Raw genomic sequence first — 20962 nt, 5'->3', positions numbered from 1 at the left:
AGTCATTTGGAACTTGAGTTCCGGAAGCAAAGTACTTGCAAACTGCCTCATGAGACACTGCCTCAGTGTAGGTGGGATACACCTCTCAGAGCAGTCACATTTTTTTCTTTGCTTCTTTCCTCCTTCAAACAGGCAGGATTTCTGACTCTCTCCAGAGACTGGCTCTGGCCCTCAGCTCAGCTGCCCCTACGATGTGGAACCCACTCCTTCAGGACGGGACTAGAGCTTTAAAATAAAATGGATGATCTGACGTTACTTGATCTTCTGGAGTGCCCTGTGTGCTTCGAAAAGCTTGATGTCACAGCCAAAGTCCTCCCTTGCCAGCACACCTTCTGCAAGCCATGTCTTCAGAGGATTTTCAAGGCCCACAAGGAGCTGAGGTGCCCCGAATGCAGAACGCTGGTGTTTTGCAGTATCGAGGCACTGCCGGCCAACCTGCTGCTGGTGCGTCTCCTGGATGGCGTGCGCTCAGGACAGAGCTCCTGGAGAGGGGGCTCCCTCCGCAGGCCTGGAGTGCTGACCTCTCAGGATAGCAGGAAGAGCAGGACCAGCCCCAGAAGTCTACAGACCAGCTCTTTCCGGCTGGTGCCCAACATCAGAATCCACATGGATGGGGTAAGAAAGAGCTTCCTTGTTAATATCGGGTCTACTTGGCGTGTGTGCATCGGGAGCTAGGGGCAGTCTTCTCTGAGCTACCTTTAGACCACCACCAGGGATTCCCCAGAGCTCAGTCTCTGAGAGCAGCAATCACATTAGTGAAACGCGGCAGAACCCTGAACCTGCCTACTGAGTTTTTCTTAAAACTTCTAAAGCTTCCTAGGTTCTAATTAGTTCTTGTACAGTGGTAGTAGAACAGGAAAAGGTTTTTAGATTAGGGTTTTGGTCTTTGACTCCTGTTGCTCTGAAGCCAAACCAGTACGCAGGAAATGCCTGGGGTGTGAGATAAAGAAAGAAAACAAATCCAACGACTGGTTGCTTTTCAGATCTCTGAGAAGTTTCCAAATGTCAAGGATTGATTGAATTTTACCCAAATCTGTCTTTTTACCCCTAGTCATAAAGCATTATTATGGCAACATTCATTCGTAATCTGTTCAAGGCTATCAAGATACTTGACTCCCGAGATCAGGCGGAAGGGAAGCGTCTGTGTGGGTGGACTGATTGATAGCCAAGGCTGGTCTATGAAATATAACCTATTTGTATAGGAGCCCTGAACATGCACCTCACTTTATAAGATAAACAAAATACACATCAGATGCTGCAATTAGAACACAAACAGACCTGGTCAAGCCACATGGACGATTACTAGTCATGCCTTTTGTGTTTGGGTAGTGTGAATCTACCTGGCCTTGCAAGCACATCCTGAGGACTTGGTCTGACTTCGTGGTGCGGTTTATGTGGGATGCATCTCAGGAGCACATTCCAAGAGAAAGATGTGGGTCCAGTAGGATTATGTGCACCGTCAGCTCTGGAGTCAGTGTACCAAAGTGGACACAGAAAACCATGACTTGGGTTGTTGGCATACCTACAAAGTCAAAATTGCATTCTTTCAAGTCTTGCCTATAGCAAGCTTTGATACTGGCATCGGGGTCCCCACAGCTCTGCTCAGAAGAGGAGCAGTGGGTGAGTTTGCACAGACAAGACCCCTTCCTCAGACTGGAAGAGGCTTGTGAAATGCATTCAACACAAGTTTCTGAAGTTTTCCCTCTGAGAGTTCAGCTCTGCATGGATTCGCTGAACCTTGAAGGCACCCATGTGGTAGGGAAGTGTGTAAACATTCAAAAATGAGAGCGGGAAGAAATGAGACACTGGTGTGATTTCTTCACTGCAGATTTTTTTATTGCTGTTGTGCTTGTGCATGTGAACACATTCCAAAAAAGGGCTTGGCCCTTCTCCTTACATCTCTCCATGAGCTCTGGCCTAGTCATCAATCAGAAATCCACAGGCTTGCCGAGGCAGAGTGGGGGTGGGGAGCAAGCTTTTCTCGAATGTGCCTTGGGTATAGACAGAAGGGCTCTAACTCCGGGTCAGTAAATCCCCCTTGAATTCCTAAGACTTCACAACCCCTCCCTGCAAAATCTGACTTGCCTTTCAAGAGTATCATTACTCACCCAGGGAGGTGAGCCTTTTATCAGCCTTGCATTCTTTTCTTGGGATTTTGCTGTGGCTGTTTGATTAAGAAAAGGTAGCAAGTTTTGGAGCCGCAGTGGAGTTAAAGGGCCCTCCTGGGAGAGAAGGTTGAGATAAGAGGGGGCCGTATATAAGAAAAAGCCATAAAATACTGGGTGTCCTTACAGCTCTTCTACAGGGACTTGTAACATCAGACTAAGGTGCTGGGGATGCATCTACTCCCATCCACCACGCTTCTGAACCAAGGCTGAAACATGGAACCAAGCTCTTAAGGGGCCCTGCTTTCAGGGAGGGCCTGGATTAGTAAAGACATACGAGAGAAGAGTGGACTGGCCTCCTCACCCCACCACCTCCAGTGCCTTGAACGATCCTTTCTTAAAAGGTTCACCTCTTCCCTCTGCTTCTCTCAATGGGAAGATGAGCAAATCCATCCTTAGATGGAAGCATGGCATCGTTCTGCAATGTGCTTCTACTGCTAAAAATGCAAATGTCTTTCCTGTAAGTGTGAAAGCAGCCATGTAGTCCCTAAAGTACAAGAACTGAGAATGCCCTGGATGCCACACCCTGCTCCGAAAGTCAAAGCAGTGGACTCTGTAACGTCAGTCAAATCTTCCCAAATTACTTGCCCTTTCTACTTCAGTTTATCCAATGTAGCTAATAGCTAGGAATACTTGCCACTCACCTGGCTCCAGGACAGTGTGGAAACTGTCTTTACAACATACCATATCACCTTAGAAAACACCTGCCAAGTAAACACAAAGCATCATCATTATCATCAATTTAAAGTTACTCTATGACTTTGGGCAAGCCACTTAAGGTTGCTAGGTCTCAATTTAAAATTCTGTAAAATGGGAAAATGTATTGTAAAACAGAGAGGCACTGTGAGGCTTAACTAATTAGTGTTTGCAAGACACTTTGAGAGCCTCAGATGAAAGGCATTTGGAAGATCACTATCATAGTAAACATTATTTTGGCTGTTTATTGTGCCCTGCCATATGTGAGGCATTCTACAAAACACAGAAGGAGTTGTGGCCCTTGCAGGAGTGTGTGATAGGTATTATTATTAAACTTGAGTCTGTGATGAGTTCGGGCCAGAATAATACTAAGTATAAAGTGCTCCCCTAAAAGAGTATAAATAACCTGTTGTTGCAGGGTACCACTTTATAAAACACCTGTTTCAGGGGACTCACTGATAACCTGGCACTCTGAAAGAGTTCATTTAACTTCCTGTCTGTGAGCTTTTTGAAACCAAATTCTGTTCTCTTCACCTAGTCTCATCTGAAAAACAAGCTCATCAAGATCTTTTCATTGGCTCAAAGAGGTCTGATGCATCCTGTGCCAATCAGTATGCTAAGGTGGGACCAACAGTCACACCTCATGGTGCCAACCCCAGACAGAGGAAAATTAGCCCATTGTACCTACACGTCTAAATCCCTCCCAAGCTGATTGTGTAAAAAGAAAACTTGAGAAATGGTTGCAGGTTTTTACAGCATGCAATTACTTCAAGCCAACAAGCAAGATCAACAGACTAGAGGACCTCTCATACTACAAACCCCACTGGCTCTTATTCCTTCCCATGGTGCAAAGTTCCAAAGGAACTTTGCAAGCCTTCCGGAGGATCCTGAGTTCCTGAATCATTGATCTCTTTTCCTCTTCATTCTGCTACACTTTAGTAATATTTCTGAATTAGGACAGGCAGTAAAGCAGAGAAGCTAAGACTCTATAGGCGGGGCTGGGATTTTAGCTCAGCGGCAAAGCTCTTGCCTGGCAAGCACAAGGTCATGAGTTCGATTCCTGGTACCGGAAGAAAAGACAAAAAAAAAAAAAAAAGACTCTATAGGCTTAGTTCTGAGAAATATCAAAATTCAAAACCTGATTCTGCCCCTCAATAGTTGAGTACTTTGCATGAGTCGCTAAAATTTCAGGGCATCCGATTCTCCATCTGTAAATTGAAGATAATAGTACTGCCTCCCTCAGACGGTTGCTGTGAGGAATAAATGAGATGATTCATGTCAATTAGTTCTACACTGGTTCATATTAAGCACTCAATAAATGTAAGCTGTGATTGTTACTGAAGTGACTCAACACTTTCTAAGTTAAATGCCCTCTTTCACCCCCTTGCAAATCACATGCCACCCTGAGATGACCCTTGGTACCCTGGCTTCTTGCTTGCTTTGTTTCCCTCCAAATCACCTAGCACCGTATTTCAGGTATGTGACTCTTCCCAGGATGTGCTTGCTTTGTATCTGCCTTCTGGGATCCTTAAGGAGCAAGGAGTTAACTCTAGAACAAGACTCTCGATTCACTTGCCCAAACAGACAGTTCGAAGAAAAACCACACACAAAGCAAAAATCTGGTTCACTTTCCCGGCATCATTGATCTTCACTAACTTTTCCATCTTTCCTTTTCTCCTGCCTCACATTCTATTCCCCTCCACAGTGTCGCCAGCCTGAGTCTTGTGGGGCTAGGCTTTCTTCCTACATTGTTAAGTGTCATGCTAATCACATACACCTTTGTCTTACCACGTATCAGCAAGAACACACCTGCCACCGCCAGCACGCAGACCAGGTGGCTGTGTCCTAGAAACTTTTTCGGCAGGTGTTGCAAGCAACCGAGGAGAGAAAATGAGGTCAGAAAGCACTTTAGGGAATTGAGGCGAAGTAGAAACCAGCAGGTGGTCCAGCCCCTTCCTGGGCTCTGATGTTGCATTCTCAGAGAGAGCTGTGATATAGGTGGTGGTTTTTGCTAAATTTGCAGGGGAATTCAAATCATCCTCGCCCCTGAAAACAGCAGGCAGATGCCACCTGGGACAGCACGGACCATATGTGACAGGTGGGGGAAGACAGAAAGGTAAAGGCGGAGGTTGAGAAGTCAGGAGACCTAGGTGATTCTCCAGCGTCACACACATTTGCAAATGTTTTTAAAAACCATATGGCCCCAAATTGGCACCACTGCCAACCTCTCTCAATGCACCACTTTTCTAGTCATAATCTCCTCCTCCCTTGTATTGGGAATTGTAAATGTGTAAGGATTTAGAGTCAAAAGGAGCTGTATTTGGGCTGGGTTTCAATCCTTTGTTATCTGTGAGGGTTTGGACAACCCCTTAACTTCTCTGGCCTTTGGTTTCCATATTTGTGACATGGAGATAGTCCATGAGGCTACTGTGGGGTTCTGCGAGGTAATGCGTATGAAGAGCTTAGTGCATGTGTCTGGTGCGTAATAAGTGCTTACAAATGTTAGCAGCAGTTAACAACAAAACAGTCAATAGAGGAGAACGTCAGCCGGAGTTAGAGTTTCTTGTGCACGATGCATAAATATTCAGAGGCGCCCATTTTAAAAAATTAAGCAAAGGTGATTCAGGGAATTAACAAAAGGGAAGGGAGTTCTTGAAAAGACAAAACAATAGTGACAGAAAACACATCAGCAGTTGCCAGAGGCTATACGTTGAGGGGTGGGGGGATGTAAGCACACAGGAGCAGCACGAGGGAGTTTTATGGGGTAAGGGCACTGCTCTGCCTCCGGCTTGTGGTCGTAGATAGATGAAGCTATATATACATTTAAATGCATAGAAATACACACAGAAAGAAAACGCCCTCGCTTCACTTCCCCTAAACAGCCAGGTCAAAGAAAAAACATATGCAAAGCAAGAACCTGGTCCACTTTTCCAGCTTCATTGACTTTGCTTAATTTTACCACATGATAATTTTTTAAATAATATTGGAAAGTGAAAGAGAACTCTTGCACACTTCTCCTAGTCTTGCCTTCTTCACCAGCACACTCGTATTTTTTCATCTTTGTGTGCTGAGTGAAAGCCGTTTCAGGGAAGGACTTTGCCATCATTTAGATAACCAACGTAATCCTGCAGGTGGGTTCCGCCCTGTTTTACTGAAGCCAAATACTCTATTGACCTGCTTCAGTTTTCTCGTTGGCTAAAGGTGTCTGGCCAAACACCACAGCTCTTTTCCGCGGGATGGCCTGAGCTCTGAGATAGATGGGTGGGGCATGTGGTTTTTTTTTTTTTACTCAATCTCAGTGACCGACCACTAGCACTGGGCACATATCTATGGGATTACCATGCGTGTGTTTCTGTTGCTTTCCTTTCCCTCTTGTCTGCCCACTTGTCCCTTCACACTGGAGAGAGATTTTGCAGAGAGGGAAGAACTTGCTCAGCCCATGACTCATGAGGTGCCTCCTCATCGGGCCCATTCCAGGTGTCATGACGTGGATTTGGGCCTCCCTGAGACCAGCTCAGATATGACTCTACTCAAGTTCTTCTCCCTTTCTTCCCATTCTTTTACCCTCGCCTATTGGGAAAGCTTCAGGGGCAAATAAACCTGACATTAAAACAAAGCTAAAAATTTCTCCTAAGAATATTACAGGGCTTTTCTGAAACTTATAGCATGCTAATAAATTGGGAACCTCTAAGCAGAAGATTATGATAAGAAACATCGCCCACATTTCAGTGACACTGGCACCCTTCTCTCCTCTGTCTTGTCAGCACCTTAATAAGATTAACTGTCCATGGGACAATATTTTGGAAGTGCTGTCTTGGACTTAATATGCTTAGTTGTAACTCAAAAGATATTTTTAGACAACTCTGAAACTTGCTATCACCATCCTCTGCAGTATTTATTTAGTTCCTACCGATTTCCAGCTAGAGGCACTGCTATGGTAACTTCAGAGTGAAGTACAGATTTCACTCTCCCAGTGCTAAGTGTCCAACTCAGGCTAGTCTGTGATCCAACTATTCAGCATGCATGGATACACAGGTGTGTACATATATACACATTTATATGTCAGAAATAGTGATGCTGATTGTAAGATAGTATTCATTATAGATATATTTTCTGCTTAGTTATGGCTCTTACTGGAAAAACAATACCGTGTTACATGCTTGCTGCATGACACATCCATTTTTAGAAATGTTGAGATGTGAAAAAAGAAGTCTCTTACTAAAGAGTACACATTACCTCATCCCACTTATGTAAAATTCCAGAAAAAAACTACAAACGGTAGTGATTTGGGGAGTAATGGAGATGTTTTATGTGATAGCATGTAGGTTTGCTGAAATTTATCAAGCTGTGCAGTTACAATGTGTATCTTTTGTGAAATAAATTATAACGTTAAGGTTGATTAAAACAAAGACCTCTTAGTCTCAGGAAATCATGGTATATGAGAATGCTAGGTGGTGAGGTAATTCAGTTGGAAAGAAATGAATCTTGGTCAGTCAATAAAAAGAAACTTTCTTTAAAAAATAGGTTTTTTTTGTTTTTTTTTTTTTTTTGGTTTTTCTCCGGTACCGGGAACCGAACTCACGACCTTGCGCTTGCCAGGCAGGCGCTTTTGCCGCTGAGCTAAATCCCCAGCCCCTTAAAAAATAGTTTTAAGGGTTGTGAAGGATATATTCAAGGGATGAAAACCAGGGTCTGTGCTGGGCACGACGGTGCTACGACACCACAGGGATGTGTCGAATTAGAACACAAGTGGGAGGAGAGGGAGAGAGAAACAGATGTAGAAGAGATAGGGTGACTAGATACTTGCCTTCTTATCAGCATGACCAGATACTCCCTGGAAGATGTATGTCAACTGCTCTCTGTAATAAAGTCTCTCCGGCAGCCATCGTGCCAATTGGTCATGTGCCATCGTGGGGCCTATCGGCTGTGTCTACAGCTACTTGGTGGAGTCAGGGCAGCCAAACAAGATATCTCTGCTCCAAGTGCGTGGCTGAGCTTACTGGGTAGCTGAAGAGCAGTCTCACCTCACCGGCAGACAGAGCCATTCTTCTGTAATAAATGTTCGGCTTACCTGACAACTCCAGTACGCATAAATGCCAGCCAGGACACCCAGAGTGAGTGGTAGGAGGCAGACAAGGAAAGACAAGGCCTGCGGCCGTGAGCAGCTTCCTACAACCTGAGTTTGTGTCAGTTCCCAGTGTCACACTGCCCCAGACCCCCCAACTTAAAAGCCAGAGCACTGACTGTGCCAGGTGCTATCTTGGAGACTCACACCACGGATGGTCATGGGCTCAGGCTCCAGGACTCAGAGAGTAGAGGAGTTCATCTCAGATCATTGTCATTTCTCTGATCTTTTTTCCAGGCACCAATACAACTTGTCTTGTCTTGCTATCCTCTGCCCGAGGTACCTAACCCACAGCCTAACTCAGATGAGGAAGCCAAACTGTGTTCTGGGGTAGAAGTATAGAAAACAAAAATATCCCTGTCTCTGGTAGACTTCACAGACTCATGAAGTAACTCTTCATGGTGCAGAAATGAGCCCTTCATGAACTGAGCTATTACAGAGCTATGTGGAGAAAGAGCAGCACACTATATTTGGCTTAAAGCATGTGGTGACATGAATAACTTCATTAAATATCTTTTTAGGTGATAAATACCACTCTGAAAAACACAGTGGGCCAGGTTCAAAATTACTGGGCTCGTGAATCACTAAGCCAAAGAAGATAGAAAATGCCACTCTGTATAAAGCTAACCTCCTGAGTCATGCACCACAAATTCCGCATGTGCTCCTTTGATCTTAAGAGAAACTCTTTATCATGAGTTAATTGACAGGGAGACCAGTGAAAGAAAGAAAGATGCTGTAAAGAATTTGTCCCAGAGTTGTGAACTGGATTGGCCTGACTTCCACAATGCAGGGAAGCCAAGACTGCAGATAGGAAGCAATGGGGCCTCCACCTCTCATGCTGCCACTCCCCTACCTTGACCATTTTTTAAACAACTACTTTTTATGGTGAAATACACACAGCATAAAGTCTATCATTTTAGCCTTTCCTAAGTGGCATTACATAATTCGCATCATTGTACAACCATCATCATTACCCATCTCCAGAACGTTTTCATCCTCTCAAACTGAAATTCTAGACCCATTAAACAATAACTCGTATCTTCTCTTCCACCAGCACAAGGTGTGTGCATATATATTTGTCTGTATGTTTATTTTAATTACTTCTGAAGACGAGGAATAGATGTTTAAGTGTCATTTTAAAAATATGTACTCCAGTTTTCTTTTTGGCTTTTCTCCGGTACCGGGAACCGAACTCACGACCTTGCGCTTGCCAGGCAGACGCTTTGCCGCTGAGCTAAATCCCCAGCCCCTGTACTCCAGTTTTCTAATGCGTCTCATTAGCCTTCCAACAATATAACTGAATGTGGTAAACACAGTAATGTGATTTAGAAGAAAGGCTCTGCATTCATGTGTGTTGCTTCTGGATAAGTTACTTAGTGATGCTGAGTGTCGCTGCTACAGACTGCAAATAGTAACACTCACCTCGCAGGATCATTGGGAAGATTTAATAAGATTACACCTAACATGCTTAACACGGGGCCTGGCACCACATAAGCTTCTGGTAAGGTCAACTGTCTGCTTGTACTTGTCTGGGTAGGTTCATCTTACAAACTGCTGTTTTCCTATGCTGTTCCCATCAGGAAACCAGCCCCATGCAGCTGACTGCAGTCCCTTCTCAGATCTCACAGTAGCCTTCCTTCTTCTGGGCAGTCAGGTCAGCCTTAGGTTCCTTGTCAGGTTCCGGGGCTTCCCTCCAGCTTGCACAGTATACGTCAGGCTGCACAGCAGGTGTGCTCATGTCTCTTCCTACTGGATCATAAGCACCAGGGATAAAGAAGTGTCTGGTCCTCCTCTGTACCTAGAACAGTGCCTGAAATTCAACCAGCCCTCATTACAGATTTAATTATACAGTGCATGATGTTTGCCTTATTGCAGGAAACCGCACTCAGAGTCACCAGCCTCAAGGAAGAAGCTGGAAGAAAAGTACCAGTCATTTTTGTCTGTGGGATCCCTACGAGCCCCTGTCTGGTTGACAAGGGAGCTTCTTGACTGAAGGCCAGGCATGTTAGGAATACCACACAGGTCCTCACAGGGGATTTAGAGGTAATTGGGAGGTTAAAAGTCAAACTAGACTGGAGCTAGATTGCAAAGATAACCCCAATCCTTCTGGCATGCTGAAGCCTTCTGAACAGGTTGCCCTGGTTCTTGCAGAATTCAGAATTGTATCGGTGTACACATGAAAGTATTTTAATTGGTTGCCAAGGCAATGTGGCAGAATCACTGGGAACAGAGCAGGAATAGAACCCTGTAGGGCTGTGTTCAGGAGGGGTGTTTATCTGTAATTTTAACAAGCTGGCTGGATATGAGAAAGGCGAGGGGACAATAAATCTTATTTGGGAATTTTGTTTAATAAATGAGAATGGCAGAGAAATGGAAGGGTCCTTTTTGGAAAAGCAAGAGAGATAATCTTTCAGGTTCCAAATATCTCCTTGGGGTGGAGAATTCCTTTGGAAGAAAGAAACCCTAGTAGAGTGGCTCTATGCTTAAAGGAATGAGCAACAGGATGAGAGAGGAGTGGGTGGAAAAGCAGTGCTCTCTTCCACTGAGAGGTTGTAAAAGAAGTCCAAGTTGCCAAAGCCTACCTTTTCAGGGGAAAAAAAATCCATCTCTTGCTTTGACTTTCTTTTGTTTTAGAAAGGAAAAGGGTTTGCAATTAACACTTTTCTTTTTATTGGCTTATTTTTGTTTCTTGAAGGCTTTGAAAGACTAGTACTTTTTCCACAATCATCAATCTTTGTAGTTGAGACAGGTTTTTGGCTTTCCCAGCGTCCTCCACTCCATTTGCTACCCCAAGACCTGAGCAATTAGCACACTAATCAAGTGGAGTGATTTTTCTGCTTGCTTAGGCAAGGAGGGAGGCACCAGGAAAAAAAGAAGCAAGAAAGAAGGTCGAGATCATTGTTAATCACCTAACAATTACTACTATCATGTAGCATATACCATGTGCTGGACACTATACAAAATGAACATGTTTTCCTTTAATCCTTCCACCAATTTTTGGAGGTCTATGGTACTTTCCTATGTCACTGATGAGAAAACTGCTAGAAAATAGAAGAGCTAAGACTTCACCCAGGTCTGCCTAAATCCAAGGACTGAACTCTGATCAGATCAGTCAAAGTGACACACACAAATGAGATGTTTCTTTGGAAGCCCATGAAGCCCCACACTATCTGCCATTGCTGGTCAGTTCCTGTTGGCATCCAAATCACTATTTTAATCTCATTGATAAGCTTCTTCGTCCTCACTAAATCCAGCTCCATATTAATGATACACTGTATTTTAACTAGGCACTGTGTGGTAAGAACTTTAAGGATTTAAGTTACAGAAATAAATCTACATGAACAGAGAGGGAGACAAGAAAGGAAGACATTCAGTAAGAGGAGGGTAGAAAAGAAGAAAGGCAGAAAGGGTACGTGAGATTGAGAAGAAAACAAACACCAGGGAGGAGGAGAGCAGGAAGGGAACCAATCAGAAACTATATGTGCAAGGGAAGATATTTGGGGGAGATATTTTATCAGAGGCTGTGACAAGCTCTGGTCTAGAATTGGTCTGCTTTTCTTGTAACATAAACAGTCAGAACAAAATATTTATATTCCACTCCTTACAGAAACCTGCCATCTGGATAAGCAAAACGGTCCATGATAGGTGGGGAAGAGAAGAAGCTGACATTCTACCTTAACAGAAAACTATATAACATGAAATGCACCTGAGTGCTTAATAAATATTAGCAATTACCGTGACTATGGGGAGAGGCCCAAATTCTCTGCGTCTCAAGAGCCAAGCATTCCAAATATGTGATGGCCCTTATTCATATTTTACAGAGTATGCAGCAAACACAAAAATATTTTCATTTGTGCTTTTAAAGGAAAAATGTAAATTTAAAAGTTTTCTGAGAAAAGTTACCATTTTTTGAGCATTTACAGTGTTCAAGGTTCTGTGCTAAATACTTTACCCTCAAAAGTTTATGTAACCAAGAGCAACTTCCTTTTACAGATAAGAAAATGGAAGCTTGGGAGAAGCAGGTAGCTTACCCATAGCCCCCAGCATAGACTGACTTCAAGCCCATGTTCTGGACCATCACAGTATGTGAGTCCATCTTACAGTAACATAGCTGTGCCTTCCCTAAGCAAAGAATATGCAAAACTGATATCTTTTTCACTTAATGTGACACAAGTGAATTTCTCTCAAGTCACATTACTAGTTGAAATATTGGCACTCCAAAACTAGATAGTGCCAGCCACATGTCAGGGGCTGTATGACTCTCCTAATTCCTTTATAGTTTAGAATCTGCAAGAGATTTTTTAGTACGCTCCAAGCCAGCCGTCCATCTCTCCCACTACTCAGTCCTCTCTTTAGCTTCCCAGAAAGGTCCACATAAATGATGCATTCAGATGTCTGGGGCCTGAACACACTGTATTCCCTCCACCTCTTAATAGGAATATCAGAAAAGTCTTCTTGAAATTGAGCCACACAAAATACACTTGACCCCTCTTTGATGGGACCTATGGCTTTTTGAGGGAGTTCAAGATGGTTGCATCTTTGTTCTGGTTTTGATCTAAAATATCCCTCTAAAGCGTCCTGTTCAGAGGTAGGGTGACTGGATCATGGGGGGGCACTATACTCACCAGTGGCTTAGTCCATCCATGAGTTCATAGCTGACTGTGCTGTTCGGAGGTGGGGCCAGGTCAGAAGAGGCAGTCACTAGGCGTGTGACCCGAAAGTGTGTATTCTGGTCCCTGGCTCCTCCCTTCTCTCTCTGCTTCCTGGCCGCCATGTGGTGAACAGCTCTCCTATGCCATATGATTCTGCCATGCCATTTCTGCCTTGGAGCCAGGCAACCATGGACTGAACCCACTGAAACTACAAGCCAGACTAACCCTCTCCTTTAAATTGTGGGAGTAATGCATTTTGGCCCAGTGATGTGACACCAACTAATTCAGTCTTATTTTAATATCTACTTTCTCTGGGCTGAAGAAAATATTCACTTATTTCACCAAATGAGCTGGTTTTAAGAATTCTTGACCCGGGGGCAAGATAGAAGGACTGTTAAAAGCAAGGGCTTTAAAGTCACAATCACCAGCTTCAAATCCAAATTCTACTCATTTCTATGCCTTCGGATAAGTCAGTTAGCCGCCCCGAGCCTCAGTTTTCTCATCAAGTAACATTAACCCTGGTTCTGAGGATTAATTGGCTCGAGAATTTGCCCATAAATGCATTTAGCACGTGTTAGTGGTTTTGTTATTATTAGATTATTATTGCCACTTTCTCTGCACAAGTGTCTTAGTCACTTTCTCATCACTGGGGAAAAAAAAAATACCCAACACCCTCAACTTAAAGGAGGAAAGGTTTATTTTGGCCCCATTTTCACTCTGTGGTCAGCACGCTCCAAGGCAGAAAGCTCTTGGTGGAAGGGCCTGGGCTGCTGCTCATCCTATGGTAGCCAGGAAGCAGAGAGGGAAGGCGGGGGGGGGGGGCAGGAAGATGCACCTTCCAGACCACACCCCCAGCGACCTGCCTCTTCTGTCCAGCCCCTACATAAAAGCATATTCAGTTCTGAACTCTTCAGTAGGTTAATCCACACATGAGCGTGGCACCCCCATGGTCACTCACTTTCTAAAAGCCCCACCTCTGAACGCATGAGGCCTTTGGGGGCCATTCTAGATCCTAAGCATAGCCACAAGCATCTGTCATATTCCACTGGTCCGTGATTCAGGTGCTTTCTGTTTAAATCACCACAAATAAGTATGATGGGGTTTTGTCACATAAAACATCTCTGAGGTCTCTCCATGCTGGGCTTCAGGTCTTTGCAGGAAGAATTACCACATTCTTAAGTGACTCTTTCCTGAAATCTTTTTCCTGTAAAGAGCCTGTAGCCATAACAAACCTTGCTAAAACAACATCTTAAGGGGAAAAAATTTAGAGTTGTGTGTGTGTGTGTGTGTGTGTGTGTGGTTTATACTTCAGTGGGAACATTTCACATTGCATGTGTATGTAGGCTACTGGCCTAAACTAAACTCAGTGAAAGAAAGAAAATCCACATTTAAACGATAATAACCACTGGCATGCATTCATTACACAGATCTCTACTGATTTTGTGTCTGGTGCTCAGTAAGCACTGAACAGTAAATAGACATGAGGGTACAACCACAAGCAAGACAGACATATAGCATACACTGCCTGGATAAAAGCAGTTTAAGAATTTTATTTCTCACATGGCATTTTATAAAGTGTCCTACTCCTATTATCAATCTTTTCAAACAGTCTAGATATTCTTTCCTTAATTTTATCACTTATACTGCCTTTTTTGTATCACTTCAATTAAATAATTGGTTTTGTAAAAAAGATAACAAAGTAATCCATGGTCATATTATGTTCCCCTTAGAAGTTGTCCTTTAGAGGGCTGGGTGTTCCTGAATTATTTGGGATGAGTAAGGATGCTGTCAGGACAGTGCGGATAGCAGATAGGGAAGAAAGGGAGCCCAGTGGAGCTGTGTTGTAAAGCCAGTTACCAAGCAGGCACCAAAGCTTAATCCTTTGGGGAAAACTCTGGGAAACTGTAAAATTCAGATCTGAGAATTATTCTAACCAAGAAGTAAGAGATCTTGGGTATCTGTACCCCATGCCTGTCAGTCATTGGTTAAAAACTGCCCCAAAGGGCAAAGTAGATTCTAGAAAAAAGAAGACTTCCAACAAAATTGCAGGTGCTGGCTATTGGAAATAAACTAAATTGCCCAGAAATGGTAAAGGACTCTGAAGAGATGGTAGAAGAGCACTAAAGCATCACAAATCACATGTGCACAATAATTACAAACTTTGATACATGTCTGCTGAATAAACTATAAACAAGAGTATGACATGGAGGGTGTCTTGGTTACTTTTTTCTCACTGCTGGGACAAAATACTTGATGCCCAAAATTAAGGAAGGAAAAGTTTATTTCACTTACAGTTCGTGGAAGTTTCAGTCCATACTTGGCAGATTATAGGGCAGACTGGCACATGGCAAAGAGCTACAGCTCAGGGCGGCAGAACACAGCTAAGCTGCAAGCACACACCAGGGCGGAATTGGGGAGGAATGTCCTTAAGCACTCTTTTCCTCTCCCTTACATATGCAAACTATCCACCCCAGGGCGGGTGTAGCTCTCACACCCACAATTATTCTCTAATAGCCTGCCCCATGCCCGCATGAGGCTTTGGGGGGACACACAGACATAAACCATAACAGAGGGTAAAAGGAAAGATTTTTGATCCAGTTGTTCAAAGAAAATTTCTCTAAGCCTCTTTATGCTGGGATCCAAAGAAGGAGAGGAGGCAGCTCTGTAAAGAGCAGAAAATTAACTTCAGGCTTACGGAGGACATCATGAGCCTGATTTTCAGTTCAATGAATTTTGGAGGGACAAGAACAGAAGTAGATAGCCAATTCTGGTCTTCTGGATAGGTGACCTAGACCAAGCTGGTAGCAGTGATAAAGAGAAATGGATGGATTTAAGACTACACTAGGAATTAGAAACAATAGGGTTTACTGTGAATTGCATTCTTTACATATCACTACCCTTATTGAAAACTTAATATGCTGAGCAATTCTTTTTAACCCTTGCAGCCTATGAGGCAGGTACTATTACCTTCATTCCTCACTTTAGTGGTTAGCAGATAAGGGCTCAAAAAGATCATCTTGCTCAAGGTCATACAGAGAGTAAAAATGACAAACCTAGAGTTGGCCAAAGCTGGTACTCTGAAAGTGCTACCTTATTGCATTAAAACTGAGAGCCAGGTGTGGTGCTGTACACCTGTACTCCTAGCTACTCAGGAGGCTGAGGCAGAAGGATCACAAGTAGGCCAGTGTGAGTGACTTAGCAACCCCCTCCCTTGAAATAAAATAAACCAGACGTGCTGTTTCATGCCTGTAATCCCAGCACTTGGGGACTGAGGCAGGAGGATCACTGTGAGTTTGAGGCCAGCCTCAGCTACAAAGTGAGTTCAAAGCCAGCCTGAAGTGCATGGTGAAACTCTGTCTCAAAAAGACCAAAGGAAAAAAAAAAAAAGAATAAAAAGGCTGGGGATATAGCCCCGTGGTAGAGTGCCCCTAGGTTCAATCCCCGGTACCACAGGGGTCAGGGAAACTACCTGGTAACACCCTCTGAATGTGCATCTCGCCCCTCATGTTGGTGCTGTTCATCTGCGGAGTATAACCAGGCAGAGGGAAGATCACAAGCATTAAAACACCAAAAGTCTGCAGAGTCAGCTCCCACTAGCAAGCTATCACCAGACCCTCAGAACCTCAGTTTCTTCCTCAGGAAAATCGTAACATCCATTTCAAACGATTGCATCTCACGTGGGATAGAACCATGCAAGGCTGGGGTTACCCCTGTGTCAACTCAGACTGCCCTCTGGCTGCCTCCAGCTGGAGCATAATTTGGGTGAAGCCAGATTCACATCTTTGGGGAGCTGGCTCAGGAGACTTGGCTCTAAAGACTGGGGGACAAGTTTTCTTCCAAGGAGAGGTCATCTAAGCAAATTCGTCCTGTGACCGCCTGAGGCCTGATCCAGACTGGGTATTGCATCAAGGGCAGTCCTAAACCAAGCCCATAGCAAACTTTCTTTAAAAATGCCACCTGGTAAGGAATCATAAAACACTGAACCTAAAAGGGCTATAAAAAACATCTGGCCCCATACCTTATTATACACATGTGGAGCATAAGGTTTAACAAGAATGGACTTTTCCCAAGGTCAGTGAACACATGCAAGGACAAAACTCCAGGCTTCCTCATTCTCAGTCCGGGCGCTTTGTATTTCACTATCTCTCCTTGCCTCGTGCCTAAGACATTGTGGTGAGCTTCTCGGGCTCAGGTCAAAGGCCTCCAAACGAGAGGGCATCCTGAGGAAGCCCAAGTGAAACACGAGCACATCTAGATCATGTGTGCCGTTTTGCCACAGGGCCTGTGCAGGGCGCTTTCACAGCTCTCAGTCAACTGCAGTTGCAGCTGAACAGCAACTAAGTATTTCTGTGCTGTCACAGTTTTTGCCAATTTTGAGTCTCAAAGGGCAGTTTCCCAAGACTCCAAAAGAAAACACAAGGGACAAGCTACAGAGAGGCAGAAGAAAACTAAGGCAGTAATAAAAGTATCTTTAATGCTAACACAAATAGTATGAAAAAATGAGCATGGAATTGTCAACAAGTGCCTCTGTACTCCATGGGTCTTGGTACACAAGAACACCATTCTCTCAATTTGGCCAACTCTGTTGGTTTGGTTTTGTTTGTTTGCCTTTTAAACATTTCTCTCCAAAGGAGAGTAGAAAGATTACCAGATCAATGGTGATGGACATTTTGGAGGCTCTTGATATCTGACATTAATTTGCATTCCTCTATGCTTCTCAGAACTCATTCAGTTGCAAGTACCAGAAGCCATCTCCAGCCTAACTGTAAGTGGGAACGCGGTAGCTCAGAGAATGGGGAGTTTGGAGGTAGACCTGTTCTCAGAAGCCTCCAAAAGCCCAGACACTTCTGAAAGATCACTCTCCTCTCCCTTGATTCCACCTCTTCAAATGTAGTCATATCCTTGTGTTCAACTGCTTTAAAGCCTAGTCAAATTTAGTACTCGACACATCTTAGCTTGTTTGTTTGGTACTCGAGGCCCAAGCTATAACTTGTCTGTGTTGATTGCCTCATAGCTTGATACCTTTCCAGCCAAAACAATGTGTTTGGTACTCATTGTGTTTTGGTACTCATCACACCTCCCGGAACCAATAACCATGAGTACTGAGGAGCTGCTGTACTGCCCTCATTCTATCCATTTGCAATTCGCCTTCTCCATGACGTGGGCTGAAGAAAGTGGATCCCCCAGTGTGCTCAGCAGGCAGTAGAGGACACTGCAGAGGAAACGAAATCTTAAGCAGAATGAATAAAAAGGATGTTAGACAGTTCACAGAACTTCAGGGAGGGCTGGGAAGCCTAACCGAGGGCCACCTTTGCCAAGAACAATTCCCCAAAAGACCAAGTGCTGGCTTCCAGGCCTGACCTTCATGGCACTGAGCACAAGGTCTCCCTTGGCCCCTTAACCTGTTGCTGCAGTTGGAGATCAACCTGATCTAGGAGCCACCACCCTCATACAGAGGAAAGGAGAGTCTTCCTGGGTCCTCTGTTTGAATCACTAACTCCCATTTTGAAATCCAAGTCAGGTACATCTAATGGACAAAGCCTAGATCCTAGGCTGAAAGCACCACTGAAAAAGCTGGCATTTTCAACTACCTAATTTTGAAGCAGATTCTAACACATACCAAAACACAGAAGGTGGGTGAGTTCTCAAAAACAGAAAGGGATTCCGATGCAGGTCATTCAAAAGAATCATAAATAGATGCTGCAAGAAAAATGGCAGCAAAGATCTCAGACTTACGCAGTTCCAGCTTTGCCACCCCAGAAAAGAAGAGAATCTTTCATGATCACCGGATTCAAAGCCTGGCACTTAGTAAACATCTGCTATACTGAAATGGTCCAGAAGCTTAACAAATAAGGCCTGATTCTAAATCAGACTAAGACTTCTAAGACTGCTAAGACTTCTTTGTGACTACTACTGACAAAATTAAGATGAAACTAAAATCCTGTGTCTCTCTACTTTCTTCATGTCTAATATATTTTTTCTCTGAACTTTTTTTTTTTTTTTTGTCTTTTTGAGACAGGGTCTCGCTATGCAGTTCAGGCTGGCCTTGAGCTCACTTTGTAGCCCAGGCTGGCCTCAAACTCTCAATGATCCTCCTGCCTCAGCCTCCCAAGTGGTTAGGGTAGACTAACCTGCCTCACTTGTGTCTAACTTGTATAACTAATTTCTTTTTGTGAGGGAGGAAAAGGAAATATAATGTTTCTGAAAAAATGGAAACCTGACATTTTTACCAGTGGAAGTCTGCTGAAATAGAAAATGAGATTTGTACCTAGGAGGAATATTTAAAAGATGTAAAATTGCTATTGACACTAAAGATATGTTAGGAGGGTCAAAACTGGGATCAAAAAGAACGCAATATGCAAGACAGCTAGCAAATACAATTCTGTTTCATTGAAAAACAGATCAGGAATTTAAAATGCAATGCCTCAAAGAGTTTTCACAGGTAGTGCGATATTTGATAGCAGCAAGCAACTGATGGAAATTCTTACACAGATGCTGAAATTAGTTTTGTTAACACATACTCCTACGGTGAACATCACTCAGGCTTGACTCTTGTAAAGTTGCCGAGGGAGGTAAAATGAAGAGGGCAAATTGATATCATTCTTTTTTTTTTTTCTTTTAAAGAGAATATTGAAAAAAGAACAATAGCAAAATGCCAACAACATAGACAAAAACGAAACAAAGCAAAAGCAATAAGAATGATACAGGGTTTCAGAACAAAATGAGAGGGATTAACAGTGGTTGTTATATATTTTTATCTTCATTGAAGTTGGTCAGATTATCAGATGTAAGAATGCAAGATTAATCAAACCATTAAAGAGAATAAAAAATAAAAACAAAAAGTTATAAATGATACAGAGTTTCACCAAACAAGATGATAGGCATTCAACAATGGTTGTTAGGGGCTGGGGATTTAGCTCAGCGGCAAAAGCACCTGCCTGGCAAGAGCAAGGTCGTGAGTTCGGTTCCCGGTACCGGAGAAAAACCAGAAAAAAAAAAAAAAAAATGGTTGTTACATGGCATGTTGTTGTCTCCAAATTAGTTGTTCAGATTACCAGATATAAGCATGCAAAATTGGTCAAAATAAATAAAGCGTTAACTGTTCCTTTCAATAAACCATGAGATATCAGCAGTACAATTATCCCAGCCATCCTTCTACATAGATAGATAGATAGATAGATAGACACATAGACAGTTAGATTTTCCCTTCCTTCTTTCTTTCTTTTTCTCCTTTCCCTAATCCCAGTTGTTTCCTCTTTTGAGAAATTTCTTTCCCTTTCCCAAAATCTATTGTACATTTTTGGTTCCATCTACTCTTTCACGTTCTTACACTAGGCAGACAACGTGATGTCTACACATGTGGGTACAATTTATTTCACAGTGCGATGGTTTGGGGACCACTGCCTTCCCGCATCCATCTTCCTCTATTTGCTTCAAATCAATTCTAAAGAGTTTGTAGTGGGGAAAACTGAGGGGTTCATCTTTAATTGTGACTTACTCACCCTGACTTGGCAATAGAAGTAAGGATGTAGTAACTCTTCAGAATTTTCTCTCATTTCTCACTAAGGTGCATTTCTTGACTCCTCTGTGACTACTACTGTCTGTTTCTCACCCGGGGAGAGGGAGAGAGCTGTAAATATGGAAAATTTCAAAGGTGGACAAAGTGACTGCACTCAGGATTCTAGGTGCAGATAAACAATCTCAGGATTCTTTGGAATGCAAGGTCTCAAATACCTAGAATACAGGACATAATCATGATAAGGAGTGGTTAAAAGAATTTTAGTTGTTGTGATCTAAAAAATAGAAGTCCCAGAGGCCATTTGGCCACATACTATAATCACAGTAATTTTACCCTTTTAACTGCAGTAGTAGATTTGAGCCCATCAATTCAGCCAGGAAGAAAATTTAGCCCAGTTAGATGTTAGTATTGATTAGACCAACTTATCTCCCAGAAAAAAGTCTGCCTGTGTCTACACAGCTTATCTGCTCTGTATGAAGACCTTTTCAATTGTAATTTGCAAAATTTCTGCTCTAAGTGGTGGTGGCAGTAAGCTGAGAGGATTGGTAGTTTCTTGGGAATTTGAAGGGTGGACCTTGGGCAAAACAGGATCCATTATCCACAACCATTTTGATTCTTTATCTTTCTTTCTGTTCCCCCTAATGCTACTTCATTCTCAGGAAAGTCCTTTTCAGGAGGAAGATACTGGCAGCCAAAGCCTTAATCATTATCCAAGCTTTTAATCTCAGAGAAGTTGAGGGTATCTTCCATGAAAACTCTACCAATTAGCTTGCTTTTGCTCCTGTGTGCATTTCGGAGCAAGTGC

General features: G+C 43.2%; 1 protein-coding gene across 3 annotated transcripts in view; it reads left to right on the top strand.

Moving 5' to 3' along the window:
• The window catches only part of Sh3rf2 (SH3 domain containing ring finger 2), a 123987-nt gene that overhangs the window by 1169 nt on the left and 101856 nt on the right, over positions 1 to 20962 (top strand). For all 3 annotated transcript variants that reach the window (XM_005380683.2, XM_005380684.2, XM_005380685.2), the window contains exon 2: positions 133 to 615. In XM_005380683.2, coding sequence (XP_005380740.1) covers positions 238 to 615 — 378 coding nt within the window. In that variant the 5' untranslated portion in view covers positions 133 to 237. The remainder of the gene's footprint in view (positions 1 to 132; positions 616 to 20962) is intronic.

Source organism: Chinchilla lanigera, unplaced genomic scaffold (assembly GCF_000276665.1).
Source record: "Chinchilla lanigera isolate Chin_1 unplaced genomic scaffold, ChiLan1.0 scaffold00014, whole genome shotgun sequence".
NCBI classification, from domain to species: domain Eukaryota; kingdom Metazoa; phylum Chordata; class Mammalia; order Rodentia; family Chinchillidae; genus Chinchilla; species Chinchilla lanigera.
This window is presented reverse-complemented; position numbering and strand designations above follow the sequence as displayed.